Raw genomic sequence first — 18,740 nt, 5'->3', positions numbered from 1 at the left:
TTGATATAATGTTGCCTGAGGCATCCATGTGGGTTGATGATGGAAATGAGAGCGGATAGAATAGGTAAACTTGTTTTTTACAAGTAGCTTTTATTTTTTCATTTTACACTTTGATACAGGCTGACTATAGAAAGTTGAAAAAATTAAAATTAAGCAAACAGAGGAAACTGAAAATCATCCACAGTCCCTCTACTCAGAGGGAAAGAGTCTTAATCTGTTGGTGTATATAGTCTTCTTGGTTTTTTTCTGTGTGTATGTAACCCATTTAGAAAAATGGGTTCACAGTGTGCATACTATTTTTTTGCTTTTTAAGTTACTACTGTGCTACAAATGTCTTTGTCATTAAATATTCTTAAAATATGTATTTGGTTCAAATAAGACGACAGTGCAGTGTTTGGTTATGTATATTTTATTGAACTACGTAATGACCATTTTCTCACATCTAGTGTTCTTTTTTTCTGATAGAACTTTCATGATTTTATTTTTTGCAGTTGAATCTTCAAGCATTCTGTAACATATTTTTATGTATATATGAGACTGATATCTCATTTGGTTTCTTTCCCCACCATGCTTGCTTCACATTGCTACTGAATATCTAATGATTTGAAGTCTCTTCTTTAAAATATGTTAAATTATTAAAATGTCATTTTTGAATTTAATATTCTGATCCCTTGTCTGTGGAATCATTGTATATTCTGTTGCCTGTGCTTCAGTATGATTTTTTAAATTGAGGAATAATTCACATGTCATTAAAAAAGCACACTTTTAAAGTGCATAATATATAGTGGTTTTCGTAAATTCACTATGTTGTACAATGATCACCATTATCTCATTACAGAACATTCCCATCACCCCAAAAAGAAGCCCTGTAGCTATTAGCAGTCAGTCGCAATTCCCTCTTCCCAGCATCCGCTGGCAGCCATTAATCTACTTTCTGTTTCTTTGGATTTGCCTATTCTGAAAATTTAACCTGAATGGAATCATGCAGTATCTGGCCCTTTGCGGGGCTTCTTTCACCTAGTATATTGTTTTCAAGGTTCATTCATGTTGTAGCATATACTAGACTTCATTACTTTTTAGAGCTGAATAATTCCATTGTGTGATTATGCCACATTTTGTTTCTCCATTTATATATTGATGGACATTTGGGTTCTCACTTTTTGGCTTTTATGAATGAATAATTCTGCTCTGAATTTTCATGAACTTTCATGTGAACATGTTTTCAGTTCTCTTGGATATATACCTATGAGTAAAATTTCTGGGTCATATGGTAACTTTATGGGGTTTTTTTGTTTTTTTAAATTTTTTTTAACGTTTATTTATTTTTGAGACAGAGAGAGACAGAGCATGAATGGGGGAGGGTCAGAGAGAGGGAGACACAGAATTGGAAACAAGCTCCAGGCTCTGAGCTGTCAGCACAGAGCCCGACTCCGGGCTCAAACTCACGGACCGTGAGATTATAACCTGAGCCAAAGTTGGCTGCTTAACCGACTGAGCCACCCAGGCGCCCCGGTAACTTTATGTTTTAATATTTGAGAACTGCCAAACTGTTTTCCACTGTGGCTGCACTATTTTATATTCCTACCAGCAATGTATGAGGGTTCAGTTTCTCTACATTTTTGCCAACATTAATTTCCCTCCCCCCCCCCCCCCATTATTATGGCCATTCTAATGGATGTGAAGTGGTATCTCCCTGGGGTTTTGCTATGCATTTTTAACATTGTTTTGTAACATAATTTTCATGTGTGTTCTGTGAATGTTCTGTAATTTGTTTAACCAATTTCTTTTTGTGAACATTCAGGCCATTTCCACATTTTTAATAATATTTTTGTAGGAAATTTGAGGTAATTAAATTTCCTTAGTTTGGGATTTTGTTTCAGTGGATGAATCAGAGGAAGAAAATATAATCAGTGTGTTCATGTAGCCTTTTGGACATGTCCCTTAATGTCCATTCAGTTGTCCCTGAATGGTGGTGGCACTTGTGAACTTTTTCACTGCCCAAGGCACTCACTGTACAGAACACACAATCAACTGTGGCCTTGGGCCAGAAAGACTGGATGTCTAAAATTAAACCTGTGGAGACTGGTTAGAGGCATGTGGAAAAGACTGGAACATACTGGATATGATATGATGTGCCTCTGATATGATGTGAGGAATGTGGGAAGTCATTTCATGGTATGCTGTCTTATAATATGTTAAGTCTTGAAGATAAATCAGGCATCGGTGCCCAAGATACCTTGTGGTATATTCTGTGCTGCAGAGAAAAGTACCTTTCTTGGGTAGGAGATGGCAGTGATTTGATCTCCTGTAGCTCAAATTCCCACATCAGGAAACTGACCTACAGACCCAGGAGTTCAGGGGTCTCAAGGACTTCCCCAGAAGAATATTTTATAGCTGGTAATAAAGACAGTTTCTGATGCTAGCACAGTCTCTTCATTTGTAAAATGGTGTTATGAATTGTCTGTCTATCCTTTCATAAGAGTTGTTACAAGGAGAAAATTAAAGTCTTCTGAAAGAGCTGTGTCAATGTCAGTGGTTTTTATCACTGGAAACAGGACATTTTGTTTAAAAGGACAGATTCCGGGGCCAGATTTCCTGGCTTCAAATCTCAATTTCAGACAGGCTAATCTGTCTTACTTTCCTCATCCTTAAGAAGGGACTATAACAGTACCTACCTCACAGGGTTGCCATGAAGATTAAATGAGTTCATTAATATATATGAACACTTCGTGATTGGCATACAGAAAACACTCTGGAGAAGTTTGTTAGGTCTTAGTGATGGAGTGATCCCAGAGGGTGACTGGGAGGAGGATACCTGGGAAAACTAAAAAATGAATAGATGGTTCTGTGTACGGACCAGGTTGTTGTTGGTGGTTGTCGTCAGTAAGATTATAAGTTTGGTCTTAGACTATTAACATTTGAAGGGTCTTTGAGCAATTCAAGTGGAATTACTAAGTAGGCAGTTGATAATACAGGTTTGGCACTTACAAGGACAGGTCAGAGGTATTTAGATGATAATTGAAACTATGAACATGTATACAATTGCCTAAGAGTAGAGTTGAGAGTTAAAAAAATAAGTATCCCAGGAGCACCTGGGTGGCTCAGTCAGTTAAGCATTCGACTTCGGCTCAGGTCATGATCTCATGGTTCATGAGTTCGAGCCCCACGTCAGGCTCTGTGCTGACAGCTCGAAGTTTGGAGCCTGCTTCCGATTCTGTGTTTCCCTCTCTCTCTCTCTCTCTGTGCCCCTCCCCTGCTCATGCTCTCTCTCTGTCTCTCAAAAATAAACAAACATTAAAAAAAAAAAAAACTATCCCTAAGAAACTCCAGCATTTAATGGCTAGTAGGATATGTTGGGTCTTCAAAAGAATATAAGAGGTGTTCCTTAATGAGAGCTGTTTGGGTGGAGGAATGGGAATGATAAGCCAGATTGGGAAGGATTGAGATATGAGTGGAAATGAAATGGAGATGACAAGGGTAAACATTTCTTTCAAGAAGTTTGTGAGGGAGAGAAGAGTGATGTTAGGAAGCAAATAGCCAACCTGGGTTATCTATTTTGCTTTCTTAAATCGATTATTTCTCTCTCTCTCTCTCTCTCTCTCTCTCTCTCCCTCCCTCACTCCCTCCCTCTCCCCCCCTCCCCCTCTCCCCCTCTCCCTCCCCCCTCCCTCCCCCCCTCCCCCTCTCCCCCTCTCCCTCCCCTTCTCCCTCCCCTTCTCTCTCTCCCTCTCCCTCTCCCTCCCCCTCCCCCTCCCCCTCCCCCTCCCTGCCCTTAACTCTTTCCCCTCACCCCACCACAAACTTTCATGCACACACACTACTCACACACTTTATAAGACTCATTCACGTGAAGGATGCAGCTTTAACAGCCCCTGGCTAAGGATCTTTTTAACGTTTCAACTGAGGTCTCCAGCTTAGGTTGCAGCTTATGTAGCCAATGTACTATTGCAAGTATAGGATAGTGGAAAGAGAAAATGGTAAGGGCATTATCCTTTTGTTTGTAGATATCCTTAAATGGTGTCCGTGGGCATATTTGCTCATTCTGTGTTTTGATCTATAGGCCAGAGTACAGGGTTTTCATTTAGTTCACTTGAATATTTTGCTAGTTGCTATGCTAGAAGCTTGGAATTGAAAAGGTAAATGTGATACAAATCCTTGAGGAACATATAGTAGTTCATGTATTCCTATCATAAAATAATGAAGATAACCACAGTTTGTTGAAGGCTTAGTACGTAGTAGGCATTGTGGGTAGGGGCTTTGCATATATTCATTTTGTCATTAATTCTTTACACGACAGTCTTGCAGTTAAGATATTATTTCCTTTAGATGAAATAATTGAAGCTCAGAAATAACGAGTAACTTTCTCATATCCAACTAGACCTATTTATGGAATTTGAACTCAGATCTGTCTGGCTCTAGGCTAGTGCTAATTACATTTCACCACCCTGCTTATTATGTTATATGTATCATTTAAAGATATATTAGGCCCTTTTCAATTGTATATGACAGAAACACTATTCAAACTAGCTAAAGCAAATAGGGAATTTATTGATACTTATAACTGAGGTAGAATAAAGTCTTCAGGTACAGCTAGACCCAGGTCCTTAATTAATGTTATCAGGGCCTCGTCTCTCTACCTTTTAGCTCTGCAAACCTTCCTTTGTTGGCTTTATTTATAAACAGGATTCTCCATGGAACTAAAAGGATAACTATTGACTGCCCCAAGCCAATATTATCCTTAGAGCTTATGAATACAGAGGAAGAAAGCTTTTTTCCTCCCCGCTGCGAGTGCCCTGGTTTTTAAATCTGCATCATTGCTTATCATTGGAGCCAAAGGTGCAGAATCAGTCCTACTCAAACCACATAGACAAGGGAGAAGGAATATTTACAGTTATGTGTTTATCATGTACAATATTTCACACGTGATGTTCGATTCATTTAGCAGTCTTAAGGGGTTGAGGCAATCTAGCTAAGAATATTGTTCAAAACCAGGACTGCCACTCATTTCTTCGCTTTCACACTCATTCTTTCCTCTGCATCATAAGGTTCAAATGAATGAGTTACAGGCATAATTGTTGCCATACTTTTCACTGCTCACATTTACTATTTAATACAAATAGGTCACAGCTGAGAAGAGTTATCAGTAGCAATGGAATATACTTCCTACATAAAAGTCATGTCCAAAGTTGTTTCTAAGCAAGGGAGAAATTCTAGGCAGGGCATGAGAGGGTGGGGACAGTAAATGAGTGAAAATGATATACAGCAAATATCTTCTTTCAAGGGTGTTAATTTCCTTTTCCTTTTCCTTTGAAGGTGAAGGCTGAAATGTTAGACATGGCAGAAAATGCATTTGATGATGAATACCTGAAATGCACTGACAGAATGGAAGTCAAATATGTTCCCCAGCTGCTCAAGGAGGAAAAAGCAAGCCATGCACTCTTGAAGGCTGTGTGGGAAAATGCAGAAGTGAAGTGGGAAGCCAGGAAGACGCAGATCTTTCTCCCTATGAGTTTTAAAGATAACCATGGAATAGCACTGATGGCATATGTTTCGGAAGCTCGAGAGCAGACTGCTTTTTACCGTATGTTCAATGAAGCTGTGAGGATGGCTGGTCTCTCTCGAAAAGAATATGTCTATGACTTCCAGTTCAAAGCTTTTCATTTTTACCTGACAAAAGCCCTGCAGTTGCTGAGAAGACCTTGTGAGGAAAGTTACAAAAATGTGGTGTATAGTGTAAGCCGGGACACCTCATTTAAATTTGGAGGGCTCAACCAAGCCAGATTGGGCCATTTCACTCTGGCATATTCAGCCAAGCCTCAAGCTCCTGATGACCAACACATTCTGTTAACCATCCACGCGTGCTTTGGAGTTGCCATTGAAAAATTTTTTGATAAAGAAAGTGAAAGAATTATTTTAATACCTCTCAATGAGATTTTTAACGTGTCACAGGATGGGACCAGCAATAACCTTATCCTTCAAAGCATAAACAAGACCTGCAGCCATTACGAGTGTGCATTTCTAGGTGGTAAGTATCTCTGTTCTCTCTGTGCTTGTCTGGAAGGGAAGGAGTGGGATTCTTAGCCCCAGGGAAAGGTCAGAAAAGAAACTTTAAGGTATTTTAAAAGAGAAATGATGCTGATGGTCTTAGTCTACCTCCTTTCGTATAATTAGGTTTTTTTTTCCCTGAAATGTAATTTTATCAAAAGAATACATTTCTAGCATTCTAGAAGGTTAAAGAAATAAAATACTGTAGGGCTCCGGTTCTCAACCAGGGGCAGTTTTGCCCTGCTGGGTCATTTGGCAATAACTAGAATTTTTTGATTGTCACGGTTATCCCTAGTTGCTACTAGTAGTATCTGATGGGTGGATGCCAAGGACACTGCTAAACAAAATGCACAGAACAGTCCTGCTAACAAAGAAGTACCTGGTCCATAATCCTGCTTGTAAGGCTTACAATGAAAAATAGCAGCTCCCTGCCCCACCACTCCCTGTCCCCAATTTTCACTCCTCAGGGGTATCGATTTTTAATTTTTCAGCCAAAGTTTTTAATAACAGGCTTCAGAATGTTATCTCTTGATTGTTAGATTTTTAGACCTCATCAGTTACATCATCAGTAATTCAGACTCTCTTCTGTTCCACCAATCTTAGCATGTTGGGTTTATGGATTCATATTTGCAGTGTGACTGTTGCAGCTGTAGGCCTCAATCCATGTTCAAGACAAAAAGAAAGGGAAGGGATCCGGATGGCAGCTAAATCTGCCTGTTTAATAAGGAAAGTAAAAGCTTTCCCAGAAACTGCTAGTAGATTTCTGATTCTGTATCATTAACCAGAATAGCTACTTGGTAATTTATAACTTGAAGAAAAATGTGGAAAGAAGGTAATTAGCTTTTCCTCTGAAGGGTACGGAGGCAAGAGAGAAGGGAGTTTGAAATAGCTGTTATAGCAGTAAACCAAACATATGTGATAACCACCATCCTCCTCCTCAGTGTTTGTGTATGTCCCCTTTCCAGTCTTCCACTGTAGTAAAGACTGGTACCTTTTTAAATACCTCTTTTACCCAGAGTTATTAGCTTTTTTGTATCCTTAGTTTTTAATATCCCATCAATAATTCATCCCCAAATCCTTAGAAATATAAATCTCTTCTTTTTTTTGTTATAAAAAATTTTTTTTTAATGTTTATTTTTGAGAGAGAGCGAGAGAGTGCGAGCAGGGGAGGGGCAGAGAGAGGAAGATACAGAATCCAAAGCAGGCTCTAGGCTCCGAGCTGCCCCAGAGCCAGATGTGGGACTCAAACTCATAAACCATGAGATCATGACTTGACCTGAAGTCAGACACTTAACTGACTGAGCCACCCAGGTGCCCTGAAATATAAATCTCTTCTTAATACATCAGACATATCAGACACTCTTATGGGTTTTTTTTTTTTTTTTTTTAATATACTCCTTCTGGATTCTCCCATCAAACTGCTCTGTGATATACTCTTTAGGCCTGCTATTGAATAGTCTAAAATCTCTCCTCACAATTATTGAGACTTTCTTTTGCTTCTTCCCTGTGAGGAGTCCTCTATATCTTAGATTTTTCTCCTCTTTCTTGAATTACTCCTTTGTTTGGCAGGGGTATGGGTTCTCTAAAAGTTTTCTGAGAAAAGGGACATTGAGGGAAATTTTTAAGACTTTACATGTTTGTAAAGTCTACTTACAGGCTTGAGTAATAGTTTGTGTAGGTTTGTATTTCTGTTTTGGAAATATTTTCCTTGGAATTTTGGAGTTATTCTTCCATTGTCTTCTGGTTTCTGGTGCTGCCGTTAAAAAGTATGAAGCCATTCTAATTACTAAAGCTTTGAATGAGACCTCATTTCTTTTCTCTGGATGGTTTTAGAATGTTTTCTTTATCCCCAGCATTCTGAAATTTAATGATGTTGTGCCTTGGTGTATGTGAGTGAAAGGTTAACAAAACCCTTTCTCCATTATCCTGTGGGAATGACCTACTGTTGCTCTTCTCCTCACACTGTTTCTCTGTAATCTGCTGAAGGTCGAATGGCAGCTGTGTAAACATGGAACACTGCGTAAGGGTAAACATAGCCCTTGATTGGTAAAATGCATCTGAGCTGGGAGGGTTGTGAATAAACTATAAATACTTGGGGGAAGCCATAGTTTTGGGCATTCCTGAATGTGGTATGACATACCCAGGTGTTTTTCTTGCTGAGTCCTGAAACTGCACTCATGGACTGGTCTCAGAGATATCATCGTCTTTATGTGGCATGAGGCTACTAAACTAGAATGGTTCCTCTAACCACTTGTATAAATATGTTTCCTTGTACCTGAGCTATAATTCTGGGATTAAAGAATAGCCTTGGGCAGCTGTGATGACTTGCGCCAAAGGTATGTATCTGCTGCTGCCCTGCTGCTAAATAGTGTGCAGTGTTCTTGCCTTGTATTCTTCTGCCAAACTAAGTAAACAGGTGGGAGGAGAACCTTTTTGGGTCTTAGCAGTGTGACGGTCTAGCTGAACCCAAAACCAAAACCACTGATGAAGCAGAATGAGTATTACAGTAGGGCTTCAGAAGTGGGATAGACTTTTAGACTTTGATTCAGTATGTCCAAGGCACTATGAGATAAAAAAGAACAGGTAGGGAAGCGCTGATAAGACATCATGCCAGGGTGGGAGGCTGATCTGCTTTTGATTTAATGGCAGAAACTGTGTGGTCATTGAGGTGCCTGGGGCACAAAATTTAAGGAAGGTCCTTATTCTTAGGATCATACACTTGTGCCATCTGCAAACTTGCATGATCCTAAGAGTAAGTGCCTTTTAAATTTTGCACTCATAGGCACCTCATTTGCCTCACCCTAATCCTGGACCTGAGTTGCAAGTCAGTGAAACTAACTATTCACCTTAAGAGGACAGATGAAGACTAGAGCGAGTAAATTTGCGTTGAGGGGAAAAGTACCCATTCCCCTCATCAACCATACAATGGACCTGTCCAAAAACCAAGCCAGTCAGAGCTGGTTCATACCAGCTCTTGGGAGCTGATTGTGGGCATACATCTCTTCCCAGTTCCTCATATATCACAGGAGTTTGAAGTTCACCATGGTTGAGAGTTTTACCATGGAAATCAGTGAATGCTACAAATTAGGACCCCACCACCCACCCCAAAACCTGTTCACCTAAACCACATTATAGCCAAGAAACCCATTTGAAGCTAGGCTAACAAAATGATACCACTTTTGGTGTTCCTGATGCATTCAGCCAAATGCCATTTGTGGAGGCATTGGTTACACTGTCAGAAGCCCTGGCTGCATTAGCTGTATGCCAAATTAATCACTGATATCTGGTTGATAGACAAAAGATGGGCAGTGGAACCCACAGAGTTGGTTGTGAATTGGATTATAAAGAACAAAATGGGTGGAGCCATTGGGTTGACTAAGAATGAGCCAGGGCTCAGATCTGTATGTGGAAGTGCAATATGAGCTCCTGTGAGGAGGGAAGAGAGGAATATGCATACCACTGTGGGCATCCCCACAAGGTCAGGCAGAGGCTGCACAGCAAGTTAATGTTCAAACCAGCCACAAGGAGAGACATTTGTGGAGGCTCACAGGCACGATTTTTTTGGAGAGCTCTGACAAAGGCCACTGCAAATGATTGTATAGATTTAATGCTAAACTGGAATCTAACCAGCATCCTCTGCTGCTATCTAGAAACAGCTAATGGGATCTCAGGGACAAAACCTCTCAAAGTAATAATTACAGGTAGGCTGTTTTAGAAAAGGTGAAGGCAGGTATCTGATGGAAGCCTGAGACACCAGAAGGGAGATTGTTCGCTCTTCTGTGAAGGCTTCCTGAGCAGCAGCAGGTGCACACTCCCCTCTCTGGTCATGAGAACAGGCTGACACCATTTTTAACCCCTCCTGTCAGCACCAGTGGGCTTCAGAGAGAGGCACAGAAACTAGTGGAGGCTTGAGGTGCTTATACCAAGCCCTTGCCTCCCTGTACTCTGAATGTCTTTTTTTTTTTTTTTTTTAAACTGTGGACTTGAGAGCCAGAGCAGCAGTGGGCCCCTACCCCAGAAGACCAGCACAAGTACCAAGTCTACTAACCATAGAATGCTGCAAAGCTTCAGCTCTAGGGGAAATAGGATCTAGCCTTTTTTTTTTTTTTTTTTAAGTATTTTTTTTTTTAATGTTTATTTACTTTATGGAGAGACAGAGTGTGAGCAGGGCAGGAGCAGAGAGAGAGGGAAACACAGAACCCGAAGCAGGCTCCAGGCTCTGAGCTGTCAGCACAGAGCCCGATGCAGGGCTCGAGCTCACGAACCGTGAGATCATGACTTGAGCCAAAGTCAGACACTCAACCCACTGAGCCACCCAGGTGCCCAAGGATCTAGCCTTTTTAAACAAGCAGATCAAAACACACAGGGTTAAAATTTTCTACACACTAGACAAGGCCAAACACTTCCACTGTAGGCAAGGAGAAGCACTGCAGAGAACTGACCTAAGGAAAAGAACAGCCAAAACACAACAGTGCACACAGCATATACCAAAAACACTTCCTGGGGTGTATCCTGAAGCCCTGAACAGCCTATGACTTCTTAATACAGCTGTTGATCTCAGGAGCAGGAAACATAACAGGCTTTCCTAACACACAGAAGACTGAGATCTAAACAAAATGACAAGCTGCAGGAATTCTTCCCAATAGAACAAGAAGAGGTCTTGAGCAGGGATCTAATCAAAATAGGTATAAGTAATATGCCTGAATCACAATTTAAAACAGCACTCATAAGGGTACTACCTGGACTTGAGAAAAGTATAGAAGACACCAGGGAGTCCTTTATCATGGAGATCAAAAGACCTAAAAACTAGCCTAAATAAAAAATCCAGTAACCGAGATGCTAAACAGACTGTAATGACCAGGATGGAGAAGCAGAGGAATGAATAACTGATATAGAAGATAAAATAATTGGGGTGCCTGGGTGGGTCAGTCAGTTAAGTGTTGGACTTTGACTCAGGTCATGAACTCAAAGTTCGTGAGTTCAAGTCCTGCATTGGGCTGTCTGCTGTCAGCACAGAGCCCACCTGAGATCTTCTGTCTGTCTCTTTGCTCCTCCCCTACTCATTCCCTCTTTCTCTCTCTCTTTCACAAATAAACATTTAAGAAAAGATAAAATTATGAAAAATGATGAAGCTGAAAAAATGAAAAGAAAATTACTGGATCATGAATGTATAAATTGTCTCCATAAAGCATTATAACATTTGTATCATAGAAGTCCCAGAAGAAGAGAGGGGGAAAGGGGAAGAAGGTTTATTTGAGCATATTATAGTTGAAAACTTCCCACATCTGAGGAGGGAAACAGACATCCAAATCCAGAAGGCACAGAGAACTCCCATCAAAATCAACAAAGGCAGGCCAACACCAGGACATATCATAGTAAAATTTGCAAAATACAGAGATGAGCAAAGAATCCTGAAAGCAGCAAAGGAAAAGAAATCCCTAACCTACAAGAGAAGACAAAAAAGGTTAGCAACAGATCTCGCCACAGAAACTTGGCAAGCCAGAAGGGAGTGGCATGATATATTCAATATGCTGACTGGGAAAAATATGAAGCCAAGAATCCTTTATCTATCCAGCAAGGCTGTCATTCAGAATAGAAGGAGAGATAAAGAGTTTCTCAGACAAACAAAAACTAAAGGAGTTCATGACCACTAAACCATCCCTGCAATAAATAGTAAAGAGGACTCACTGAATAGGATAGAAAGGCCAAAAGCAACAAAGACTAGAAAGGAACAGAGAAAATCTCCAGAAACCCTGATTTTAGAGGTAGTACAGTGGCACTAAATTCTTACCTAATAATCACTCTGAATGTAAATGCACTAAATGCTCCAATCAAAAGACATAGGGTATCAGATTGCATAAAAATATTAAGACCCTCAATATGCTGCCTATGAGAGACTCATTTTAGAACTAAAGACACAGCCGGATTGAAAGTGAGGAGTTGAGAACCATTTCTAATGCTAATAGATGTCAAAAAGAGCCAGAGGAGCCATAGTTACATCAGACCAATTAGATTTTAAACCAAAGACTCTAAAAAGAGACGAAAAGGGCACCATATCATAATAAAGGGGTCTATCCAACAAAAAGAGCTAACAATTATAAATACATATGCCCCAAACTTGAAACACCCAAATATAGAAATCAATCAAAACATAAACTCATTGATAATAATACCATAATAGTAGGGGACTTCAACACCCAACTTACAGTAGTGGACAGATCATTTAAGCAGAAAATCAACAAGGAAACGATGGCTTTGACCGACACACTGGACCAGATGGACTTAATATATATTCAGAACATTTTATCCTAAAGCAGCAGAATACACATTTTTCTTGAGTGAACATGGAACATTCTCCAGAGTAGATCACATAGTGGGACACAAATCAATCCTCAACAAGTACAAAAAGATCAAGATCATGACATGCGTATGTTCAGACCACAATGCTATGAATCTCAAAATCAACCACAAGAAAAAATTTGGAAGAACCACAAATAGCTTGGAGATTAAAGAACATCCTATTAAAGAATGAATGGGTTAACCAAGAAATTAAAGAAGAAATTAAAAAGTACATGGAAGCTAATGAAAATGATAACACAACAGCCCAAAACCTCTGGGATGCAGCAAAGGCAGTCATAAGAGGGAAGTATATAGCAATCCAGGCCTTCCTAAAGAAAGAAAGGTCTCAGATACACAACCTAATCTTATACCTTAAAGAGCTGGAAAAAGAAAGCAAGTAAAATCCAAATCCAGAAGAAGATAGGAAATAATAAAGATTAGAGCAGAAATCAATGCTATCGAAATCAAAATAACAGAACAGATCAATGAAACTGGGAGCTGGTTTAAGAATTAACAAAATTGATAAACCCTTAGCCAGTTTGATCAAAAAGAAAAAGGAAAGGACCCAGGGGGTGCCTGGGTGGCTCACTCAGTTAAGTGTCCAACTTCAGCTCAGGGCATGATCTCGCAGTCCATGAGCTCAAGCCCCACGTTGGGCTCTGTGCTGACAACTCAGAGCCTGGAGCCTGCTTCCAATTCTGTGTCTCCCTCCCTCTCTGCCCCTCCCCCCCCTCAAATAAACATTAAAACATATATATATTTTTCAAGAAAAAGGAAAGGACCCAAATAAATCAAGAATGAAAGAGGACAGATCACAACTAACACTGAAGAAATAAAAACATTAATAAGAGATTATTATGAGCAATTATATGTCAATAAATTGGGCAATCTGGAAGAAATGGACAAATTCCTAGAAACATATAAACTACCGAAACACTTGTTGAGATGAGCACAGAATGTTATATGTAGGGGATGAATCACTGGATTCTACTCCTGAAATCATTTTTGCACTATATACTAACTTGGATGTACATATATATATATATATATATGTGTGTGTGTGTGTGTGTGTGTGTGTGTGTATGTATATATATATGTGTGTGTGTGTGTGTGTGTGTGTGTGTGTATGTATATATGTGTATATTATATTTAAATCAGTAACAAATACAAAGAAACTCATTGACAATAATACAATAGTAAGGGACTTTAATACCCCCTACTATGGGTGTTATAGACAGATCATCTAAGCAGAAAATCAGCAAGGAAACAATGGCTTTGAATGGCACAGTGGACCAGATGGGCTTAACAGAGATTCAGAACATTTCATTCTAAAGCAGCAGAATACACATTCTTTTTGAGTGTATATGGAACATTCTCCAGAGTAGATCACATCTTGGGTCACAAATCAGGCCTCAACTAGTACAAAAAGATTGAGATTGTACCATACATATTTTCAGACCACAGTGCTATGAAACTTGAAGTCAACCACAAGGAAAAATTCTGGAAAGACCACAAATACATGGAGGTTAAAGAACATCCACTGGAGAATGAATGGGTTAACCAGGAAATTAAATAAGAAATTTAAAAAGTGCATGGAAGCAAATGAAAATGAAAACATGACAGTCCAAAACCTTTGGGATGCAACAAAGGTGATCCTAAGAGGGAAGTATATAGCAATACAGGCCTACATCAAGAAACAAGAAAAGTCCAAAAAAACAACCTAACCCTACACTTAAAGGAGCTAGAAAAGGAACAGCAAATTAAAGCCTAGAAAAGCCATCAGATGGGAAATAATAAAGATAAAAAAATGATATAGAAAAAAATCCCAGTAGAACAGATGAATGAAACTAAGAGCTGGGTCTTCGAAAGAATTAATAAAATTGGTAAATTCCTAGCCAGACTTATCAAAAAGGAGAGAGAAAGGACCCAAATAGATAAAATCACAAATAAAAGAGGAGAGATCACAACTAACACCATAGAGATACAAACAATTAGAATGTTATGAAAAATTACATGCCAACAGATTGGGCATTCTGGAGGAAATGGAGAAGTTCCTAAATATGCAAACTACCAAAACTGAAACAGGAAGAATAGGAAATTTGAACAGATCCATAACCAGCAAAGAAGGTAAATCAGTAATCAAAAGGCTCCCAACAAACAAGAATCCAAGACCAGATGACTTCCCAGGGGAATTACACCAGACACTTGAAGAAGAGTTAATACCTCTTCTTCTCAAACTATTCCAAAAAAATATAAATGAAGTAAAAATTCAAAACTCATTCTATGAGGCCACATTTACCTTGATTTCAAAATGAGACCAGAACCCCACTAAAGCAGAATTACAGGGAATTTATCCCTGATAAACCTGTATGAAAAAATTCTCAACAAGATACTAGCAAATCGAGTCCAACAACACATTAAAAGAACCATTCACCACAGTCAAGTGGGATTTATTCCTGGGCTGCAGGGGTGGTTCAGTATCCACAAATCAAACAATGTGATACACCACATTAATAAAAGGTAAGAAACACATTATCTTCTCAATAGATGCAGAAAAAGCATTTGACAAAATACAGTGTCCATATTTGATAAAAACTCTGAAGAAAGTAGGGATAGATGGAATGTACCTCAACATCATGAAAGCCATATTGAAAAGACCCACAGCTAATATTATCCTCAATGAGGAAAACCTGAGAGCTTTTTCTCTAAGCCCCATAGTAAGACAGGGATGTCCACTCTCACTCCTGTTATTATCATACTGGAAGTCCTAGCCTTAGCAATCAGACAACAGGAAGAAAGAAAAGGCATCCGAATTAAGTCAAAGTAAGAAGTCAAACTTTGATTTTTCACAATGACATGGTATTCTTATGTAGAAAACCCGAAAGACCCTACCAAAAAACTGCTAGAACTGATACACAAATTCAGCAAAGTTGCAGAATATGATATCAACGTACATAAATCTGTTGCATTTCTATCCACCAATAATGAAGCAGCACAAAGGGAAATCAAGTAATCAGTCCCATTCACAATTGTACAGAAAACCATATGATACTAGGAATAAACCTAACCAAAGAGGTAAAAGATCTGTACTGTGAAAACTAGAGAGCTTATGAAAGAAATTGAAGATGACAAAATAGAAATGGAAAACATTTCATGATCATGAATTAGAAGAATAGATATTGTTAAAATGTCTATACTACCCAAAGCAATCTACACATTTAATGCAATCCCTATCACAATACCACCAGCATGTTTCACAGGGCTAGAAAAAATCGTAAAATTTGTAGGAGCCAGAAAATACCCTTAGAGTCCAAAGCATTCTTGAAAAAGCAAAGCAAAGCTGGAGGCATAACAATTTCAGACTTCAAGCTGTATTACAAAGCTATAGGTCATCAAGACAGTATGGGATAGGCACAAAAATATACACATGGATCAATGGAATAAAATAGAAAACCTGGAAATGGACCCATAACTATATAGTCAACTAATCTTTGACAAAGCTGGAAGGAATATCCACTGGAAATAAGACTGACTCTTCAACAAATGGTGTTGGGAAAATTGGACAGCAACATGCAGAAGAATGAAACTGGACAACTTTCTTACACCATACACAAAAATAAAAATGGATAAAAGACCTAAGTATGAGACAAATCAAAATCCTAGAGGAGAATACAGGCATCAACCTCTTTGACCTTGGCCACAGCAACTTCTTACTAGACACATCTCTGGAGGCAAGAGAAACAAAAACAAAAATGAACTATTGGGATTTCATCAAGTAAAAAACCTTCTGCACAATGAAGGAAAGAACAAAACTGAAATACTACTTACAGAATGGAAGAGGATATTTGCAAATGACATATCTGATAAAGGATTAGTATCCAAAATCTATAAAGAACTTATCAAACTCAACACCCTAAAGGTAATCCAGTTAAGAAATGGGCAGAAGACATGAACAGGCATTTTCCCAAAGAAGACATTCACGTAGCTAACAGACACATGAAAAGATGCTCAACTTCACTCATCATCAGAGAAATACAAGTCAAAACCACAATGAGATACCACCTCACACCTGTCATAATGGCTAAAATTAACACAGGAAACAACAGACGTTGGTGAGAATGCAGAGAAAGGGGAACCCTCTTAACACTGTTTGTGGGAATGCAAACTAGTGCAGCCACTCTGGAAAGCAGTATGGAGGTTCCTCAAGAAGTTAAAAATAGAACTACCCTATGACCCAGCAGTTGTGTTACTATGCATTACCTAAAAGATACAAAAATACTGATTTGAAGGGGCACATGCACCCTGATGTTTATAACAGCATTATCAACAATAGCTAAATTATGAAAAGAGCCCAAATGTCCATCACCTGATGAATGGAGAAAGAAGATGTGGTGTGTGTGTGTGTGTGTGTGTGTGTGTGTATGTGTGTATACACACACATGTAATAGAACATTACCTATCAAAAAGAATGAAATCTTCCCATTTGCAATTACATGGATTGAGCTAGAGAGTCTTCTGCTAAGTGAAATAAGTCAATCAGGGAAAGAAAGAAATACCATATGATTTCACTTGGATGTGGCATTTAAGAAACAAAACAGATGAACATAGGGGAAGGGGGAAAAAAACGGAGGCAAACCATAAGAGACTCTCAACTATAAAGAACAAACTGAGGGTGGGCTGGTGACGGAGGGTACTTTTTGTGAAGAGCACTGGGTGTTATATGTAAGTGATGAATCGCTAGACTCTACTCCTGAAACCAGTATTACGCTACATATTAACTTACCAGAATTTAAATGAAAACTTGAAACAAGAAAATAAGTAAAATAAAAAATAAAAACAGAAATGTGTATAAACTAGTTTGAGCTAAAGAAAAAGAATAATAAAGGTAGGCTCTTTTTTAAGTTTTTTTGTTTTGTTTTTTAATTTTAATGTTTATTCACTTTTTGAGAGAGAGCGCGCACATGCGCGTGGGTGGGGGAGGGGCAGAGAGAGAGGGAGACACAGAATCCAAAGCAGGCCCCAGGCTCTGAGCCGTTGGCACAGAGCCCAACGCGGGACTCGAACTCAGAATGACGAGATCATGACCTGAGCCAAAGCCGGACACCCAACTGACTGAGCCACCCAGGCGCCCCTTAAGGTTTTTTTTAATGTTTATTTATTTTTGAGGGGGGGGGGGCAGAGTCAGAGTGTGAGCAGGGGAGGAGCAGAGAGAGAGGGAGACAGGGAATCTGAAGCAGGCTCCAGGCTTTGAGCTGTCGGCACAGAGCCTGACATGGGGCTCAAACTCATGAACTGTGAGATCATGATCTGAGCCGAGTCGGATACTTAAGTGACTGAGCCACCTAGACGCCCCAAAGCTAGGCTTTTTGGATAATCAGGGATTTTAAAAACTCAAGCCAGATGGATATAATCAGAACCTTGTTCCAATGTCACTGAATATAACTCTGGATGAAAAAAATGTATTTCTAGAAGGGATAAAAAATTATACTAAATTTAGCTCTAATATAGTTCTCTGTTAATGGTTTTAAACTTGTGTATGATTTCCAAGGTAAAAATTTATTGTGGGCCTTACAAAAACTAGTTATCCCCCCTCCACCCAAAAAATAGGTCAGTTGGTTATGAATTGGAGAAAACATTGGTGTAGTACAATTTTCTGGTGGTCAAAAGTACTAATTTTGGTTGTAATCAAAGATTGTATGAGTGAACTGTGGGGTAAATGGAAACAAAATCCTTACTCCTTTCTCATGGGGAAATTACTGCAGGCTAACCTTCTTCTGTACCATTTTCCTAGAAAACTTGATAAAGGTAGAATGTGAATGTGAATGGTACAATCATGCTACATTCCTTATTTTAAAAATGACCCATTGGAAAATTGTACCTGGATTGAGAAAACTATAGATGAATTATGATACCTTGTGGAAAACCATAGCTTTGGGATTCCCTGTGCCTTATAGTGCAAATATAAGATTTACTGGAAGGAAACTTCGAGAAATAGTACAATATACATCATACTCTGATCTCTCATTGTTTTACTGAACAGGCTAGGCATAGATCATCTGGCATTTTGGCCAGTGTTTCTATAGAGAGGGTCAAGATTGTATATATGTAAATATGTTCTACATATTAGTAGAGTCATGGGGCCAGGGAATATATCAAGGTTCTTTAGCTGGAAAAGTAACCCTGTTACTTTTACTCCAGAGGAGCCCCTGGATTCCAGTGGCTGGTTTTAGTCTATTTTATTAATCTTACTGAGACCTGTTGAGCCAGTTCTCTGCTAAGCCATCAAAAGAGGGAAGGAAGATAAACCTGTAGGACTGTCCAAATTTAGTTTTCATAAATCCACCCCTAGCCCTTGA

General features: G+C 39.1%; 1 protein-coding gene across 3 annotated transcripts in view; it reads left to right on the top strand.

The window, feature by feature from the left end:
- Positions 1–18,740, top strand: part of ART3 (ADP-ribosyltransferase 3 (inactive)) — a 141,124-nt gene that overhangs the window by 107,567 nt on the left and 14,817 nt on the right. For all 3 annotated transcript variants that reach the window (XM_042936162.1, XM_042936163.1, XM_042936161.1), the window contains one exon: positions 5,314–6,025. In XM_042936162.1, the coding sequence (XP_042792096.1) occupies positions 5,314–6,025 (712 nt within the window). The remainder of the gene's footprint in view (positions 1–5,313; positions 6,026–18,740) is intronic.

Source organism: Panthera leo, chromosome B1 (genome assembly GCF_018350215.1).
Source record: "Panthera leo isolate Ple1 chromosome B1, P.leo_Ple1_pat1.1, whole genome shotgun sequence".
Classification (NCBI taxonomy): Eukaryota; Metazoa; Chordata; class Mammalia; order Carnivora; family Felidae; genus Panthera; species Panthera leo.
Note: the sequence above shows the minus strand (reverse complement) of the source record. Positions and strands in the feature narration are given on the sequence as shown.